General features: G+C 38.7%; 1 protein-coding gene across 3 annotated transcripts in view; it reads left to right on the top strand.

Annotated features, from left to right (window-relative positions):
• LOC128989653 (zinc finger MIZ domain-containing protein 1-like) overlaps positions 1 to 20,434 on the top strand; it is a 68,775-nt gene that overhangs the window by 12,672 nt on the left and 35,669 nt on the right. For all 3 annotated transcript variants that reach the window (XM_054411619.1, XM_054411617.1, XM_054411618.1), the window contains exon 2: positions 6,219 to 6,401. In XM_054411619.1, coding sequence (XP_054267594.1) covers positions 6,219 to 6,401 — 183 coding nt within the window. The remainder of the gene's footprint in view (positions 1 to 6,218; positions 6,402 to 20,434) is intronic.

A 20,434-nucleotide genomic window follows, 5' to 3' on the forward strand; every position in this document is an offset into this window, starting at 1 on the left:
GCAAACATCGGTAAAATAGGTTTGGAGGATTCCTACTGGAAATGTTCCAGATGAAAAAAAAACATCTTGTAAACTAATGTATTGATTAAATTTGGGCTAATTTAGTATTGCAAACGTTTTTGAAATTTGCAATTCTAAATAACAAAGAGAAAGGAGAGTTATTTCCAATCACGTACAAAATATTAAAAGATAATGGCTAATGAAGTAAGTAGAGATTATAAATAAAGTTTTGTATTTAACCATCTACTATTCAACACTATTAAAAATCAATTAATGATTATCGATACATAAGTTACTGTGGAAAACAGCTGTTTTCATTGTTGTCTTGTGTTAACTATTCATTGGCTGTTCGCTTGAATAGTTCTGCAATCGCTTCAATACTTTTGTCGATTGTTAAGTGATAGCAAACTGCGCTCTGTGTTGCAAGAGCTGATAAAAGCGCACAATACACAGATGTTTGGTACTATTGTTATTATTGTAAATGTTAATTCGTTAAGGTCGCAGAACGAATTAGGACTCTGTATTTTTTAAGTTTTATGAAAGTGTATGGGATCATTGACTATTTATAGTCAAAGATGGGATTCAAGTAAAAATAAAAGTGTGTAGGTGTACAAGAAGCCTTAGATACTGTAATAGAGGTAGGTTTAATATATAGATGATGTATTTAGAGACCTCTGAATCACTAAGAGAATTGTCACCATGCAAGACTCGTTAAATCATTTTATACAGCATACAAAAGTTTACTTCGACCATAACTCTATGAAATACAGTACTGGGAATACTCTGAGAATACAGTACTGTACTCCCAAGCAGGATAGTGTGTTAAATTAATTAATTCTAAAAAACAACCCTTAGTTCATATTTTTGAAAAAAAATACCAAAATATTTGTATTTTTCTGTTGTATTTGTGAACAATTTTAAATAAAGGTAATTCCTGTTTGGATATATTGTAGGTAAATATATTTTTACATTTAAACCGTATGTATAGAAAAAGAAAATACAGTAATGCAGGCTTCTAAGTACATATAAATATATGTTCAAAGATATGGATAATATTTGCGAGACAGTACTTCCCAATTGTTTTACAAAGTACCGAAGTACCACAATACTCTAGCCGTGCAGCCATTGAGGCCAGGGATACGCAGTAGTTTTCGTGGTTCGATAGCGCCCCCTCCCCCATGTCGACGCTCCAATTCTCGCCTTTTCATAATTAATTCATCTGATATCTCTGTTGTCGACCTCTGTTGTAGCTGATTTGTAACCATGACACTGCGCTCAATTATTAACTTTGTGTTTTCACCGATGTTTTTACTTTTTGTACGTGCTTCTAAACTTTCGACGTAGCTTTTGCGTTGTGATTACCATGAAAAGGTTGATTGGGTGAAGTAATTTTACTTCTTTGACGTTAGAGTTATAGCTAAACCTGTTAGTGTTGGAGCCAAGTAAGGTTCCGAGTTCTAATCCTGACAATCACTAACTTTTGACTTCGTAATAACTCCAACCACTGCAATTATTTCAGATCTTGCCTGAAATAATGTGTGAACCCGTTCCAGCATTGAGCCTAGCTTCTAGTATTTTAGAGTATTGTTCACAGTCCAAACCTTTTACCTTTGCCAACAACGTCAAAAAATTGCCAAAAGTATAAAATAGGCTACTATTCTCATCCTGTGTGACTGAAGCTAACGACAAGACACGCCACTCTTTGGTCAACTCTCTCTTTGGTCAGTGTCGTGATTTCCATTTATTTCACCCCTTCTCGGAAGGACAGGGATGTTGGGGGTTTTTCTGGTTTACCTGTGCTTGCTACATTCCATCTGCCACTGTGTCCTTTGTCCATCCGCCGACATGTCGTGCCTCCTGCCTTTTGCTGGACATGTTTTTCTAGCTGTCTTGTTTTCAGGTGTCTCTATTCTAACTTGTAAACTGTTGGTAAGCTTTGAGTTTTGGGAGATTGCTATAAAGGGTTTAAAGTCTCAGTATTTATTCGGTGTCGCAATAAAAAACTAGACAACTCATCTACAGTATACAATCTTCTTCAGGTAGCAACCCTGAAGAACCCTACGTAGCAATATGCAGTCACAGAGAAAAAATAACCCAACTAAAATCCTTTACAGAAACACTCCCAGTACAGTCCTTACTCGGTGCAAGATGCAACTTCAAAGTCAGTCGACTCATCTACAACCCCTTCTTCAGAGATATGCTGTACCAACAAGCGTCATGCAACCACAAAGCTACAAGAACTCAACTACAATCCTTATTCCCCTAGTAATTGTCTGATGATCGCCTCATCATCATTATCTCAATTACTCGCTGTTGTGTTTTATAATTCAATAAACCCCCACCAGTCGTCGCTGGCCACTAACCATGGAAGGGAGCCAATGCGCTCTGTGCAACTACCGACCTATTGTCTTCATACGGCTATTTTGAAATTAAGATTTAGACGTCATTTAGGTACACTATTAGATTTGGATCGTGTCGAGTAAATGCAAGTGTCATGTGAAGTGCATCATTATAGAATAGTAGTCCGTCGCGGCTTTGATCATAATAAAAATTTTAAAAGGTTTTACGTGATAGAAAAAATATGGATATGATTGGAAAATGGGATGTATTTGAACTAATGTTAACTTAAGTGAAAGTTTATACTAGGGACAAATTCTATACTGTATTTTCGGCATTAACTGTCCTTCCAACAGGGGCTAGAATTTCAAAGCGCTTCGTAGTACTCACTACCACATATACAATTAAAAAACTACCACATATACAGTTTTTTTTACTACTGTAGAATACTGTATCCCTGCTGTTATCTCCTTTCATTAGGATTGTATACTTTAATCTAATTTGCCAATAGTACAGTCATTCCATCCACTACCTTAATGAATCAAATACTACATTATCTTAAAGTGCTTCATAAAAACCTTGTGGTCCTCTGATTGTTTCATAGGGTTTTTCTTAAGGTTCTTTTCTAGATTTATTGATTAGGGTTGTGTCTTATGGACACATTGACACATGTCTTAATCTTTACTGGAGTTGTACACCATTTACATCATAAGACACTAGCCGTAATTGTTTCACTTTCGTCTGTGATATACTTAAGTTCAAGTAGATTGTAATGCACATCCGATCACTTGTTGAGATGCACAGTCGAGTGGTCCACTATTACAATGAGGTGTTCGCCAGTTCACCACTACACCAACACTCGACATATCAAGAGCTACTCCTGACAAGAGCGCCTCCCAACTAAACCTAGGATGCTGTACTGAAAACATCGGTCGTTAATAAAGAGTGTCAAGTATTTTTTTATTTAGAAAAAAACAAGTTATAGGGTGAGTGTAGATATCTTTTCTGTCGAAAATGCCAAGTGTTTTGCTACCTGAATTATTTCAGATAAACATTACTTTTTTCTAAAGATTCGTGCATTTGTTGACAGTTAAATGAATCAATTTGTTGGCAGTTTTTTTGTTGATCTAACTGCTCTTGATAAGTGATTTACTACAGACGAAAATTTTATTATTAGAGTTGGGTTGCTTATTGATATAAATCGATAGGATTACAAATGTGTATTATAACTTTTCTGTTTGTTAAGCTATTCCCAATGACTTGCCTATAACACACGAATATATTTTCTTCAAAAACAGAAAATGTATTCTTTCAATTTTCACACTGTGCTCGCAAAGTACGCCAAGTTGACCACTTAGCGGTTGCAATTGCGGCACTAAACTGAACAATGGCGGAGTAAATGTCAACCTGGCGTCTCGTTTATTTATCGTCTTGTAGCAGTCTAACTGGTGTGCAAGGTCGCAAACGTTAGTACATACAGAATCGCTCACTGACAGCCCTGTCACAGCAGACACGTATGCAGAAACTGATGAATATCTTGACATGTTTTCACCTCGGTTAGTACCAGTGATCTGTGTTGACAAGACCGATGTTTTCTGACGGGTAGTAGCTGACCTGCCAGTCTAGGAAGCCACCCTACAGCTGTCTACCTAACCTTTACCTTCCGTTTCCTTTGGGGTGGTTTTGCATTCTTTTTGCCGCTTTTTGTCGGGTTTTACGCCGCTTTGTGTGGGAAGCTTCGCCTACTTTCTAGGAATTAAGGGACAATAAGGTAATACCGGCTTCTTTGGCAAGCTTGGCCGCAAAGGGAATAAAAGGATGGATTTTTCGTTCTCAAATAATATTAAATCGTCGATACCCTATAAATTTAAATTGCAGTTGTCTTGTTTATTTTTTAAGTGTCGTCGCCAGTAGCAACTTTTAAGTAAGATTCATAAACGCTTTTGAGGGAAATCGGTCCAAGCTACACAAATGTTTGTGAGCGGGGAATTGAACCCACCTCTCTCGCTGGTAAAAACGATCGACTAGCAACATGCCCCCTTCACAACTAATTTGTTACTTTTAAAACATTTCACATTAAAATTAATTCGATTTGAGAATCAGTTTTGACAATTGGTCCAATTTTCTTTGCCCTCCTACTGTGCTGCATTTCAATCAACTTAACCATCAACGATTTCCTAGTTAGCCAGCATTACCCAAATTACTCAGTTTAGTGAGCCGCTGTGGGCAACATACGTTCGATCTCCATTAGTCTAATGCAAACGCTATATGCGGGTGTTCCCTTCGGCTTTCAAACACAAATTGTTTGATTATTCTCATCACATATTAGTCTGTCACAAAACAAGTAAATTTGTCCGTGAAACCCTTCAAACTACTCGAGAATTGATGGAGATTTTCTAGCCTCTGCTCGCCGGTCAAAACACATGCTGGGCCATTTTGGGACGCATTATTCGGAAAGTTTGTAGGTTTATTGTGGGACTTCCCACGCCCCGGCCTCCCCTGCTCTTTTCACGGGCTTTGTTTGGGCCCTCCACTCGCATGGAATGGAAAGCCCATTTCGGTTTGAAAGTCAAATCTATTTTGGAAATGGTTTCATAATAGGAAGTTTGTGAGTGACCAGGTAACTAATTTGTTGACGGAAATACGGTTTGCCTTGAATGTAAGTGATTTTAGAGTGCATAGGCAGTTTTAAGGACAGTCTAAAATTTGTTTACCAACCTCATTGTGTTTACAGTTCCTTAATAGCTTGTATAAGTCGATACTTACTATAGTAGATTGTAACATAATTTACAAACGTGTTAATCTTGCTCGTACATAATAAAATCGATGAACTTTTTTATACTCACTACTTCACACCTATCGATCATTTCCAGTCATAACAAATTGTCTTGAGTTCTCCAATATCGCAAAACCAGTTCTTCGTAAAAAGTGGTTTCGTGTTCCATAATTAATTGTGACAACTCATTTGTTCCTTAAGTTTGGCCTCCAATTCGTCTAAACCTTGTAAATCGTAGCATCCTGGCCATTGTTCTGCCCAGGCGTTGTCTCCTGTGCGTTACGCGTTTCGCGTTGCGCGTATGTGACGCGATTACGCAAGATCCGCGCACCACGCTGGGCAGCTGTGTAGTGTCTAATCCCAGGGTAACGGTACCCTTTTGTTCAAACGCCCCCTCAGGAAGTCGCTACCTCTTCTTTTTGTGGCTTCAAACTGCTAATCTGCTTCCCACCTCGGCTGTATTGCGATCACACGCAGGCTACTAGAGTAGCGGACGATGTTTATCTAGGTAATTAGATTGCTTTATAGATAATGTCGAGCTCGTGGAATCTATTGCTGGAAAATGTTGAAAAGTGACACTGGATTTTTGTATTTAGTTCATGGATGTATTTAATCATATTGTCTGTGTAAATGTGGTCCCAGTGCAAATTTTCGCTGAATGAACTTTATTTCTTCATTCTTTTATTGATGATGATGATGGTCACACAGAAAGTTGCTTTTATGTTGCACAAATGCAGGGTTGGCATCCAGATATGGATGTTTCACTTTATACTGTTCTACCTTACTGTGTCCATGACTACCCTTATCCCACTATTTCCAAGTCTGAGGGTCCATGGTATTTCGTTTCTTACTGTATGTCAAATTCGTATCATTTCCTAATCTTACGTTATGTCCAGAGTCCCCATATACTATGACGTCCAAAACATGAAGCTGCATATCGATCCCAACACCTCCCTGATTTACTCTATCGTCCGACTCCCACCCCACCATGTCCAACACCCCATTATGATCACCTTTTGCCTACTCTATGTACAGACTCCTTACTCTATGTGCTATACTCTATGTGCAACATTTCCCGCGCTGACGCCGTGTTGTTGTTGTTCAGGGAGTGGTCGCCCGGCGGCGCCGCGCAGCAGCAACTATCTGTGGTGACCACGGTCTGGGGAGTGACCACGTCAACGCAGTCGGCGCCCCAGAACTTCGGCGCAGGCTATAGTAGCTCTAACGCCAACAAGGCGGGGGTTGGACCATCATACCCAGGCCCACATTACAGGCAGAACACGCCGGGGTAAGTCATCACTATTTTGTACTTTTGGGATTTTGTTGCAAAGTTATTTGCAAAATATGTTTCAGTACAGCAAGTCTATGCTTGACACACATCAGCAAGGTTACCCCTAATAATGTTAAACATTTTGGACAATGTATACGAGTTTGCTTTATATTTTAGGTATTTATGTATATATTAATATATTGGCCAAATCCGGTGCGAAGGACCAAAATAAGTACAATTTTAAAACTTTTTCAATTTACTGTAATATTACATGAGTTATTTAAATTCTTAACACTTTGTTTGTTTATTAACACGGATTTGTTTCCCTAAAATACACTTTCCTAAAAATACTAGAAAAATCAAAATCCTGCTCGAAGGGCCAAAATATTTTTTAACATGTTAAAACCCAATATCCTATGTGCGATATGAACACTTTTAAATTACGTATTTCGCCATTACCTCCAGACGATATCCTCTATTTCCTCCGCCCTCTCCTTGGCCTGGAGCTCCCGAACCTTACGAACACAGATAACTGTAAACATTGTCCGAGCCATCAAGGCTTTGTCCGTGGCGATCTATTCTCGTACTGCAACCTCTGCCAGACGTTGCCGTGTTTACTGATTGAAACTGTTGAAATTTGCTGCTTCGTCAGATTCGTTGATAAATAAAATAAAGATAGACATAAAATTGGAAGTTATTGAAGTATATCTTTTTACTGTGATTGTACCACGGACGCACATTTATTTATGTAGTTTGCTTGATACCTCGAATTACGAATACATGGATTCTCGTAGATTCTAAAGCTTATTGGGAAACCTAAAAGTCATAACTTGAATGCTTTTACAGAGTAATTTGACCAAAACACGAAGCGACACAGTGTCGAAGAATTAAACTATGTACTCCGGGCTAGATAGGGGATTCTCGTGAATAAGCAGAAGCAAATTTGAATTAATGTTTCACATGAAACCTTCAATGCGAACAAATAATCCAAAAATAAATCAACCTTTCAATGTGGATTCCACTGAGTAGCATTTCCAATAATAAGACTTTCACCGTCGATTCAGATAACGATTCTCTATAGTCTGTATGGTGGAACATGCTCATGTCCCTCTGTCTACCCCCGACTAGCCAATAGTTTAAAGGGTTCAGTCGCAAGTTGACCCGGTCAGGATACAGGTTCCATCATACAGACTGTAATCAGTAAATTCACTCGAATGAGATGATAACAATTCTCTGTAGTCTGTACGATGTAACTTTTCCCAGTCCCTCCGTCTACCTAGGAACTAGCTAATGGTCAATCCCAATTTTACTCGGTCAGGAGACAGGTTCCATCATACAGACTATAATCAATAAATTCGCTCGAATGAGATGACAACGATTCTCTGTAGTCTGTACGATGGAACTTGTCCCATGTCCCTCGGTCTACCCCCGACTAGCCAATGGTTTGGGGGGTCAGTTCCAAGTAGCTAATGGTCAATCCCAATTTTAACCGGTCATGAGACATGTTCCATCATACATACTATAGTCATTTAAATGCCCAATCTTGTTCAGGAAGACATCTTCATGCCTTGTTTGTGACAAGATTGCTCTTCTGGTCCACGTTGCCTCTGTTATCAATTGTAGTTTTATCAATTAAGCAAATAGTTTTATCAAGTTGGCAGCGTCTTCGCCGGGAACACTTGTATGTGGTGCGTTCACAGTAGCTCTTCGATTTCTCTATAGACAGGTAATACTTCTATTGATTTGAGTTTCAATGTCTATAATTAGTTTTTGACGCTTTTTGTCATTGATTGCTTCTTACAAGATTCATTGAAATGCTAATTTTATCACGTGTTTCATTCATTACTTGTACAATTTAAGATTTTAAAGTTACTGGATGGTGAAATATCTACGAGATGCGTAGAATATAATACATTTTTTACTTTTATTTCTTAAATCCCAATCTTACGTTGGTTTAACTTTTCAATGTATTCTTGCGATTGCTTATTGATATTTAGTCATAGGAACAGTATTAAAACAGTGGTATCGATCGATGATTTTTTTCTAAGTTTTAGAAGAGGAGAATACAGCCACGTCACACATAGTCTTATAATACATTGTCTGTTAATGATTAATTATTTCTGGCCAAACACCTAATTTAAATTATTATATTGCTTTCCATTTAAACAAATAATTACCGGAACTGCAGAATCAAGACCTCAATTAAATATTGCGCAACTATTATTATTCAATAAAACCCCATGAATTTTTACTCAAGTCTCCGATATTGTTTGTAATTTTTGCCATATTCAATACCTAATGTGTACTTATTGTCGACTTACAATCTCGTCATATTTAAATCAAAATTTTACCAAATGGCCATTTTAAACGCGTTTTATACTCAATGGAGAGTTCTAGTACCATTCACAGGTTATGTTTACGCTGCCGTAGACGAGATATCGTACATAAAAAATAATATTTCTAAAAAAAACACCCAAGTCCTCAATTTATACAATTTTAATGTTTACATTAAAGTGATTTAGTTTTGTTGTTGCTAAATCAATAAATTGCTGAGTTACGAGTATTCGTAAAGTGGATTGCAATAGTGTTTGCTTATCTTTCAATTAACATTAAACGTATATTTAATTTGTAAACACTTAATGACGAAAATGGTGTATCTATACCATCGTTTAACCTCACACTAGGCCTATTTACTTTGTGCACTTTAGACCAAACGTCAATGAGTCCTTCACAAAACACCGATGAAATCCCTGGTGCAACCTAATTCCAAACAGAACCTTGAGGTGAACATCAATATGTCCCCGACGCAGTTTTCACCGACACAACGAGCGTCGACCTCAAGTTTCATGTTCGTTTGTTCCACGTGACCTTGAGTTCTACGTTACATTTCCTTATAGATCGAATGATAAACATCGTTCCTAAGTGGCTACAGTCACGTACCCAACTAATGTTTCTTAAATTTCTAACCAATAATTTGAAAATATTGGCTCCTCTACATTAGGTTAAGGTGGACACAGTTCGGACCACAAAAGGACCGAACAATGAGATGTACGTTGAAAGTGTATATTGAATTCATGCAGATTTTCCATGTCACCGGAATACTGACCTATTTTGCGTTTCCTACAACTACTCATATCCTGTTCCTTGGGGAACTTTCTAATAGGGAAGTGTTACTAAACGTATTAAGTAGTACATTCTAAATCATTAAAGTAAATTTATAAAGTAATGAGAAAACGGTAAAATTATTGGGTCGCCGGAAGACTGCCCCCCGGAAAACTACCCCCCAAGCAGGTTCCTACGTCATATTGACGTCAGAGACCGGGGGGGCAGTTTTCCAGTCACGGACACTCAAATTTAGTTGTCAAACAGTTCTAATCTAACCTAACCTAACCAACCAAACTTGCTGTGACACTTCGAAAATCTGTTTTATATTCACCATATGCCTTTACTATTATCTAACGGAATTACTCGAATTAAAATTAAAATTACATAGCATGATTTGTCTAGGGGGGGTAGTATTCCAGTCGCGGACACGGCTTCCATATTGGTTAGTTAGCAGATTTTGTGACGTCACGTTTCACCTGGGGGGGTAGTTTTCCGGGGGATAGTATTCCGCATCCCCAAATTATTCACTATAATTTCAAAATGCTGCGAGGCTAAATTGCTATTTACTACAATGTGTAACATTAAATTATTTTATTTGATAAGTTCTGTTATGTGCAGTAAAGAATGCACAATCATGTAAAAAACTAATGTCTGCAAAATTCTTATCCTATTTTACACTTTAAACACTTACAAAAACTTGCTTTGCGCTTTAGAATTACCTGCGATCAATGTGGATAAACTGTAGCAAGAATACACTGTGCAGTGTGTAGAACGGAAACAGTATGGATTATAAACCTAAACAAATTATGCCACTGTTCCTAAAGTAATCGTTTTTTTATTAATTTTTAAATGGAACTGTCAAAAATCGCCCAAACCAGCTGTTAGGGCTAATAGTATATGCATTCGGGCTAGTGACGTCATTTGTTTATGTTTATGATCCATAACATTTCTCTTCTGTTTTAATATTCGTGTACGGTTGTACTGTATGCGATCAGCTATGTTCTGCTATTAGATATGGTTAGTTGTATGCTGTTGCCATTTTTGAATCGCGATCTGCTCTGTGCTGTTATCAGCTGTGTCGCGATCAGCTCTGTGATGTTATCAGCTGTGTCGCGATCAGCTCTGTGATGTTATCAGCTGTGTCGCGATCTGCTCTGTGCTGTTACTAGCTGTGTCGCGATCTGCTCTGTGCTGTTACTAGCTGTGTCGCGATCAGCTCTGTGATGTTATCAGCTGTGTCGCGATCAGCTCTGTGATGTTATCAGCTGTGTCGCGATCTGCTCTGTGCTGTTACTAGCTGTGTCGCGATCAGCTCTGTGATGTTATCAGCTGTGTCACGATCAGCTCTGTGATGTTATCAGCTGTGTCGCGATCTGCTCTGTGCTGTTACTAGCTGTGTCGCGATCAGCTCTGTGATGTTATCAGCTGTGTCGCGATCAGCTCTGTGATGTTATCAGCGGTCTCGCGATCATCTTTATGCTGTTGTCACTTTTGACTCTCGATCAGCTGTATGCTGTTATCAACTGCGTCGCGATCAGCTCTGTGATGTTATCAGCTGTGTCGCGATCAACTGTATGATGTTATCAGCGGTCTCGCGATCATCTTTATGCTGTTGTCACTTTTGACTCTCGATTAGCCGTATGCTGTTATCAACTGCGTCGCGATCAGCTCTGTGATGTTATCAGCTATGTCGCGATCAACTGTATGATGTTATCAGAGGTCTCGCGATCATCTTTATGCTGTTGTCACTTTTGACTTGCGATCAGCTGTGTGCTGTTATCAACTGTGTCACGATCATCTGTGTGCTGTTATCAACTGTGACGCGATCAGCTGTGTCGCGATCAACTGTATGTTGATGATATCAGTTTTGTTTCGCGATCAGCTGTGCACTGTTATCAGCTGTGCTGTGTTGCTGATTCAGCTCACCTGTTGTCCAAGGTCGCCGCTGTTTGCTGACTCTCCACTAGACACTCGATTGTTGCCCTAATCGACCCACTTGATCGTTCCACTTGCGCGACCTTATTGCTTACACCTCCGGGGTCACCTAGCCTACTCCACACTGCACAGTGAACACCACTGAGGCTACTTTCGTTGCACATCACATTCTGCAGCTGGGTTTAACTTTATACTTATCACAAACTTAATTCATTCATTTGAGTATTTAAAACAAACTGTTTAAGCTTAACTAGAAATTATAATAACTCTTACTATGGTGTACTATTTCTGATTGAAATTTCAATTTACTTTGTCATCATCTTCTTCTCAACTAGCTGGCAAATGAGCGAATATAGAGCTAGCCGAGATACAGGAGGTTGCTAGTCCAATCCCGAGAAAATTCAAAATATTTAAACATTTTAAATTGTTTTAAGATAAACCAAGGTATCTTCGATCATCTAGCTTTCGATAAATTAATTTTTCAGTACCATCTCATTCTTTCAAAACTCATGGTCAACGAAACTTCGCCAATACGCAACCTAATCTGGTGTGTTGGCACCGAAAAACCAATATTTAGTTAGTGCTAGTGCAAAATCAATATTTTTGGTCCTAAAAACATTTTTTTAACAAAATTCGTCCAAAATAGGTCATAAACTTTAAATCGCACGCCATTAAGTTCATGAATAAACAAGGATATTTATGTTAACTTCCAAAGCATTGTGAAATGCAGTTATGTCAATTTAAGTCTTGCTAAACGTTTGTATACCATACAAACATAGAACTACAATTACAAAACTACTGTAATTTTGATTCATACAACAAATTAGTTGCGCGACAAGTTTCTACTACCCACTACCGCTTATCAGTGATAACACATTGTATGCAAGCCGCTCATCTACATACTAGGTGATTGACCCCCCCCCTCTCTGTCTGTCAACCTGTCGTCTTACAATTAAAAGTACCGTTCGCGAAAGTGCCATCACCATCAGCCATTGCCAACGGTGTTGCGCCGCGACTTTCGCGCTATGGGGTCCCACAAGGATCTAGTCTCGGGCCGATACTTTTCCCCTCATTATTAGATGCCTGCACTCTTATGGCGCTTTCTAACAACATTATTCTGTACGGTCGTTATCATGCTAGGAAAATCCAAGTTTTCTAGGAGAGATCTTCTCGTTTGACATACTTATAGTGTCTGGGAAAAGTGTATTCTTCTTCGATGTTGGTCAAGATACAATTTGAGGTTTTGATTGAAAAACCCACGATTTTTTAAAATCTTCCCTGGTTCAAAAAGTAAGTTCTTAACCACAGAGATGTTATATAATTTAGTGCGTGTTTGGAATGCAGAGCAAGTGTGTAATACAGTTTTTTTCACTTTTTTCATTTATGTTATTCATACAGAAGGAACAAAAAATGTCTAACCCTCACCGCTGTGTCTTTACCCCAACCTTGTATATATCTATGCCGTCAATATTGTTCACACTTTTTGTATAGGAACTGTCCAAATACAAATACGATTTTTTTTATTCAACGTCAAAATTTAGTTTGACAGCATCATAAATTGATTGCCCAGTGAAAAATAAGATCTAGATCCTAGATCCTGCTGGGTAACGAACCAGCGAACTTCAGATGCAAAGGCGAGCACAACCAATCCCAGTCGGCTACCCAGACAACTATCCTTACTCGGTTATTGCTTACAACTAAATAATCCGAATAACTCATGCAAAGAGGAAAATCTCATTCAAAGAACATTGACGTAGACGTATGCAGTTATGAAGAACGTTACGTACTATTGCTTACGTCACTCTTGTGACTCGCAGCTTCGCCTCTCGACATCCTTGGGCTTACGCTGACTCTTGTAATCGCTTTATTGCAATGTAAACTTTTTCGTTTCCCCGGTCAAGGTCTTGAGTTTCGTTTTCTCAATGTCTTCTTCAATGCTAATGATGATGTAAGCCCGATATTGGACGTTTGTACACAATCCTGTCAGAAGTTAGCTTCGGAATCGTAGGCCTACCAAATATTCGATAGGTATATGATAGTTTATTGATTTAATACACAATTTTGGAATTTACTAGTACCTAATTATTTCTATTCAAACTAATTGACGGTAGTATGTTGGTTATTCAATAAGTATTGTTTAGTATTTTGTTCATTTTGGAAGCTGGATGCGAATGTTGCGTCTGGTTGACCCCGTATTGTTCAAGACTACTGTATTATTATCCCGCAATCATCCTTTGACCTAATCAAATACTTTTCTACACCACTACACCACAGCAGGTGCATTTGATGATAAACCTCCAAATGTTCTGCATAAAATACCAATAATTCAACATAATTACTCTCAACCACCCAATTAATACAACTCGGTATTCAAACCCTTTGACGCACGCCGATTATAGAGTTCCTCTATTTTACGAATGGTGATTCTACGAAACACTATGATTATTTTTATTTATGGTCAACTTTCAATTTTGGGCTGGAATCAATGAGGTGTTGGGCAGATGGGGTGTCCAACCCGCTACATAGTAACCAACACCTGCCTGCTAAAGTGACAGTTGGCTGCCGATCATAGGTTGTAGAACATATGTTAGTCATCAGGCGTCCGTGGACTATTGGAAGTTCACTATTGGAAACTTTCGACTTTGCATAGTGTCAATTTTTTCAACGCTCCTGGAGATTTCACAAAACGTTTGCGCTGCTTGATGTGTTTTAGATAGTTTCTATGTTTTGTTATGTACAACAAACGCGCTGACGATTAAATTTCAGAAACACTAAATCAATCAAAATCCTTATTTGGCTCGCATTAACGTTAATTGGTTGCATAAAAAATACGTTAGGAAAATAATTATTTGAAAATGCATTTTGGAAATTTCTTAAATATTTAACACCGTAGTAGTTAGGTTTCTGACGAGTGGTTATAATCCTTGATTGGGGAAAGGGGTTGGTCCGATCCTGAGACTGAGAGAGACTGTGGCTTTTTGATTTTCCAAAACTGGACCCAGCTGTCCTTCAACATTGAAATTACTGTAAATTTAATGATCCTGGCTAAATAATCGGCTAATTTTAGTTCTTCATCTCCACCTTAAAATTCGCACCCTAGTTGTGTCAGATAATTGTGTCAATAAATAAAAAAATCTCTAAAATCATCACATTCTTGCGGTTTTACTTCATTTAACCGTCAACTGAAAATAGTTGAATTTTGAATAAAACACACAGGCATTTAACAACTTTCTAATTTACCGAATCGCTACAAAATTAACATCCCATATCTGATGCAGGTATTGATTGTTTAAAAAGCCAATTATGCCGGTCGACCCGCCATTGTCATATTGGACCTTTAAATCGGCGATCGCCCCCGGTGAATCACCCGTCACCCACGCTCACGCTTTGTCCCTTATTGATTTTTGGGGAGCAACTGGTTCAGTGGGGCTCCACCGTGGGAGTCTTCCGGTTTAATTAATAAAGCCCCATCCCCCACAAGCACCCCTTACCCCCCCCCCCCCCCCGGCCTTCTGTCGCGTCAAATTGACCCCGTCTTGTTTACCGGCGAGCTTTCTGTTCTATTAGACTCTGTAACCCTTCCTTATACTTGGTTCATGAGTGCGTTGCAGTTTATTTAGTGTAAATTTAGATTATTCACTTATATAGTTCGTGGTTGTAAATTAATTTTATCTTATGCAGGTTGGAAAACTGTATAGCTATGTTTTAAAGTAAAAATTTACTAGGAAAGTAGTGATTGGGAACAATTTTCACAGTAATTTCATCATTGCAGCGTTTCTTCATTCCAATGTTGAAATATTTGGTTTCTTATGTAAACGTAAACAGTAATTGATGACCTAGTGACTTTTAAGAATCTTTTATTTAGTTGCACTCTTAAAACTGTTCTGCCTTGAAAAATATTTACTATTAATTAATGAAATTCGTTATACTTGTATTCTAAAAATCACTTTGTATACTACATCTGTATTAAGTCAATTTGTACGTTTGAAACACAGTTCCGCTCAAATCACTGCTATTGCTCAAAGAGCAGTTTTACAGATAACCAGAAACCCCGTATTAGTAGGATTGTCACCAGAGTCAGTCGTGTCGTGATACTGTACAAGTATTGTTGAGGCTGTGAGGCCACGGCTCAGGTCGTGCTGAAGGCCATCCTACCAGTGACGTAGATCACACTGTCTACCATCATACTTGATTTTATCTTACCTGGTGGTGGATACGATTTAACTGTTCGTTTTTGTGTATTAAAAACTTCCACTTTTGTACGTCCAACCTTGAAGTTCTCGCAAGTAATCAGTAGACTACGTCAATCTAGCTAATTTCTACGTGAGATGATCCATGGTTTGCGACGTATGGCACAGTGACCTTTCGTAGTCGGCGTCCTCAATTAAAAAGACCATCAATCAAATAACACCATTAGTTCAGTACCGGATGAGTCCTGAACTCTTTGCCGTGGATAAACTTTACTACAAATTTAGTGTGTCAAACTGTTGAAATGTGTGTGAGTAGAAAAGCTGGGAATCATTTCAATTTGACTGTTTTTTAAACACTTTTTCATATAGAGTCCAAACGTAGGGAGTTCTCAGAGTTTAACAGCTTGTTCGTGTTGATGCAGTACTTTATCATCCAAAACTCACAAATACTATACAATGTCTTTCATTTTATGGTGGTCTTAGAAAGCTACTTTGCCATAAGGATGAAAGCTCACAGATGTTCAGTTGACGCAAATATAATTTGTATGATGGAACCTGCCTCCTGACCCTTCGTCAACCTGGGCCTTCGTTAAGCCTTAAACCATTAGAAACACCTAAGGTAGACAGACGGTGGGTCAGGAAACAGGTTAAATCACATAGGGTATAGTAATCAAAATAGTTGAAGAATGAAACCTTAGGATTTTCTGAAGTTTACCAACGATGCAGCTGCAAGTGCAGTAGACAAGTCAACCCAGTATCACTTCGCGACCTTGGCCAATCTAGGCGCTCTGAGTGCGAGTGAATTTCTTTTCCAGTAATGAAGATTTACCAGCTCGCCTTGAATGTCCCACTCGCCACATAAAAGGCTTTACACACGGTTGGTCTGACTCGGAGCGACGCGGTCCAGTTTTTGCACCGTAATCCAATAGTAGCGCGCGTGGTGTGGTGCGTGCGCGCGCCATATCACAGATAACGGGGTTACCATTTCTTCAGCTATTGTTGCTGCTGGGGTCAGCGACTAGCCGAATTAGCAAGTCGGCCACGACGGTCTGGCATGGCAGGTGACTACGGTTCAAGTGGTGTGATTGGTGTATTTTCGTAACCAAAGTGGAAACTGCAGAAATGCTTGTTTATCCTGTAGATGTTAATTTTATGAATATTATCCGATTAACAAAGGTTAAAATACATGTTGTATGTAACAATCATGACTTAAAATCATGCACGATGGCTGATCTAGTAGTGTTAAGTGAAATTCTTGAATTCAAACTGCTTCAACTCAGAAATTTCACAAAACATTCCGTTGATTATTGTAGCCAAACCTGTAGCCTCCGCGAAAACAACTCTATTTTCAAGGTGTGAAGATAAGCAGAAACGAGGTTGAGGAGCTAGAGAAGGGTTTTAATTAGAGCTTCCTTGGTTATGCATTTATTGCGCCCAAGAGTTCCTTAATTGCGCCAAGCCCTCAAATGGTCCCAAAAAATATTTCTTAGTTGCGCAAAGTCCAAGCCAGGTAGGGGTGAGTTCCCGGCAGAAGGAATGTACGTACAGTATTTACATGTTGTTATCCTAACCTATCCTAACCTAACATAATATTCTTAAACTAATAAAAACCAACCTAACCTACTCAGTTATACAGTTAAAGGGCCGCCACTTGGTGCAATTAATGAATGTATCGAGTGGCTCCCTGGAATAGTTGACGCAATTCAGGAATACCCGACTACCTGACGCAGCTCAGTTGGCGCAATTAATGCCCGCCCGCTTTCTCTAAAATGTTTAAAAATGACTCGATTGTAGCCTCCAGCTCCACCCGAAGTTGACAAAAATGAACTTTTGACAGTGTCTGACAATCATGCCATCATTAGTCAAACCAAACAGTGAGTTTCAATCAACAGAGCTAATTATTGTTTAGTACTTTGATTATTGAACAACTTATTTTTTTTTTAATCATACTTTTCAGTTTATAAGAAAATTATTTATGTGATACACGCAATGGTAAACTATCGAAGTCTTCAACACATTTTTCTTGGCCAGAAAAACACCAGCTCCCACTATCCAATCTCACTGTTACGAAATAGCATAGTCAACACCGAAATCTTCCCATTTACAATTTCCCACGTAAACTAAAGAGGACCAATTTGTCTTCCACAACATATTTGGCCAGAGGGGAGTGATCGGTCAAGGTCTGAAGGAATGGGGGCCAAGCTTCCGCGAGGAAAATCACGTCGTGACATTACCGTCAACATGCTGTATTTAGTCCTTATTAGTCCCTATTAGTCACAATAACAATAATAGTACCAAAACATCTTGCGACGATGTTACAACTAATGTGTAGGCCTAAATCAATAGGTATAGATGTTTATATGCACTAAATAAATACTTAAGATTCACAGATTTTCTGTACCGTATTGCATTAATGCATTTACTTGAGCACTGGGTTGGTATAGTAGTTTCGAAGATAATTTACGTAGTTTGCAAATACAGTATGGTAAGGTATTCTACATTGGTTAGGAACCACATTTCAAACACAATTGTGTTCAAATATTTGTAAACTGGATCTTGTGATTTATAAAAGTACCTATAGCTTCAACAGTAAATGAATACTACTGAACCAACGAACTTTTGGATTCCAGAAGTATATTTTGAGCTTGTATCGATAAAAAGTAAATTAATTGGAAAATCTTTGAATCTTTTGGATTGGAAAAATTATCAACCAGCCAATAGGCTACCCAGATACGCAAAAAATATCGATTGAATTGTGTTTCGATAATTCGATAATTCATGATCGTTGAAGAAGAGCCTTGAAGAAGCGCCGAGCAACGTCAGATTGCGAAACGTCGGATGACCAGTAGTGGTGCTGAGTGTAGAGTGCGGTAAACAATTGAAATGTCATTACCAAAGCCTCGGCATGCCCTTGGTCCCACGGCCCGACCACAAGGTTGTGCATAACGTTGACAATAACTCGACAAAAACATTGAGTCCAAATATACATATATACACTTTTTTGGAATGGTGTTGAATTCGCTATACTTGGAGAAGTAGTAAGAGATTGAAGCGACTAGAATTTTTGGCTGTTGTATACCTACAGAGTATGGGGGATTACTTGCGAAGTTTGTTTGCGTAAGACTGTACAAAATCAGCAAACAACAGATTACTTTATTGATTTGGATTAGTACGTTACACATAGTGATACATACATGTAGTCTATGTGTTGATATTTGTCATGTAATACTCCCTGAGTAGGAATAGTTTAAATAAAAAAAAGTAAAGTTATAAATTCCTGAACACCAAGAACTTAAGTCGTTTTGTTACACAAACTCTCCCCATAGCTTATTTCAAAGTGATCTAGGAAAATACATGATCCAAAATGAAAATTGGCTTCTATCAACATAACACTGGTTCTAACTACTTCTTGAGGAAATGCATCTTCCAACGAGGAAGTGCATGACGCGAGGTCACGGAGGAGAGAGGGGGAGGTACTTAGAATGACCGCCAGAGCACAATCATGCACACACACACACACTCGTGAGCAATACTCCAATACTACTAGTACGTCAGACATCCTTGGTCCAGCCTACACACCGTAACCTACATAGAGTTTCTAGAGTTGTACGTTCTAGACAGTACAGATACAGAGAATAGAAGTGTAAACTTGGTGCAAACGCTGTAAACCCAAAGCAAAGAATATAGAGCAAACTATTTACTCAATAGTCTGTGCCCAAAGGAACTCCAGAACAATAAAGTTGACGTAAAAGAGGGTCAGGAAATCCATTGACGCATTTTCTATCATAGACAGTTCTTTTTGTCAATGGTTCTATGCTGCAGAAGACTTGTGATACAAATACTTCGGGAGTATGGCAGAAAGTGTTAAAGAGCGCATTTGTACATTTTCTGTAATCTGATCTGATTTCATCAAAGTTATAAATACGCAGGAAAATAAAATATATATATATATATATGAAATATCCCCGGTGTAGCTGACCTGCATACTCACCAATGGTGTTTTCAGATAGGACGTAGTTGCATGGTAAAACCTTGGTGTAAGTCGGTAACGTCTTGTTTCACTGTAAAATAAATTTTATAATGCATATATACATCCTCTAACCACCGAACGAGATCAGTAAAATCGAATGATACTTGTCATCGATTCGTCTTAAGGAGTTTGGAACTTGCTAAAAGCACATTTGCACATGCTGACACAGAATCTGATTTCTAGAAATGCAGAAGAGAGCGCTGCTGCTGAGCAGTGAGTAGTCTAGTGATCTTGCTACAATACTCACAGTTCACAGGTAGACGTAGGTGGGGGGAGGGGGGGAGTGGGCGGCGGCGGCACAAACATTGTGGGCGACATTCTTGGACAAGAGACATTCCTCCGATATCCCACAATGCCACAATGGTCACCGCCCTTACTGTCTGTCGTCTGCTGCAGTCTGCGCCTCCTAATTTGTCTAGCAGAGTGGGCTGGATGTATGGTTTTGGAGGCATTACCACCTTGTCAGACCGTGCTGAAGACAAGCAAGGAAGAGATGCAGATTTTTCATCTTATCGGATCTTTTGATGCTTCGGGTTTGTAAACCAATTGGGTTGACTCCATGGAATAATCAGATATTTTAGAGGCACGATTGTATGGTAGTCTTTGCCACGCATTCTTTATAGTCTGATCTATATTTCATCAAATTGTTCAATTCTTTACTGACAACTGCAATTATTGAAGGCACTGACAATTATTGAACCCTTTGGGTTGATAGGTTGGAATAGTTCAAAATGCATTCTACCTTGTCAATTGAACGTGCTGAAGATGCAAAGGAGTGATGTCAATTTGGT

Source organism: Macrosteles quadrilineatus, unplaced genomic scaffold (genome assembly GCF_028750875.1).
Source record: "Macrosteles quadrilineatus isolate MER2022 unplaced genomic scaffold, UCM_ALF_1.0 Scaffold_3__2_contigs__length_128488019, whole genome shotgun sequence".
Taxonomy (NCBI): domain Eukaryota; kingdom Metazoa; phylum Arthropoda; class Insecta; order Hemiptera; family Cicadellidae; genus Macrosteles; species Macrosteles quadrilineatus.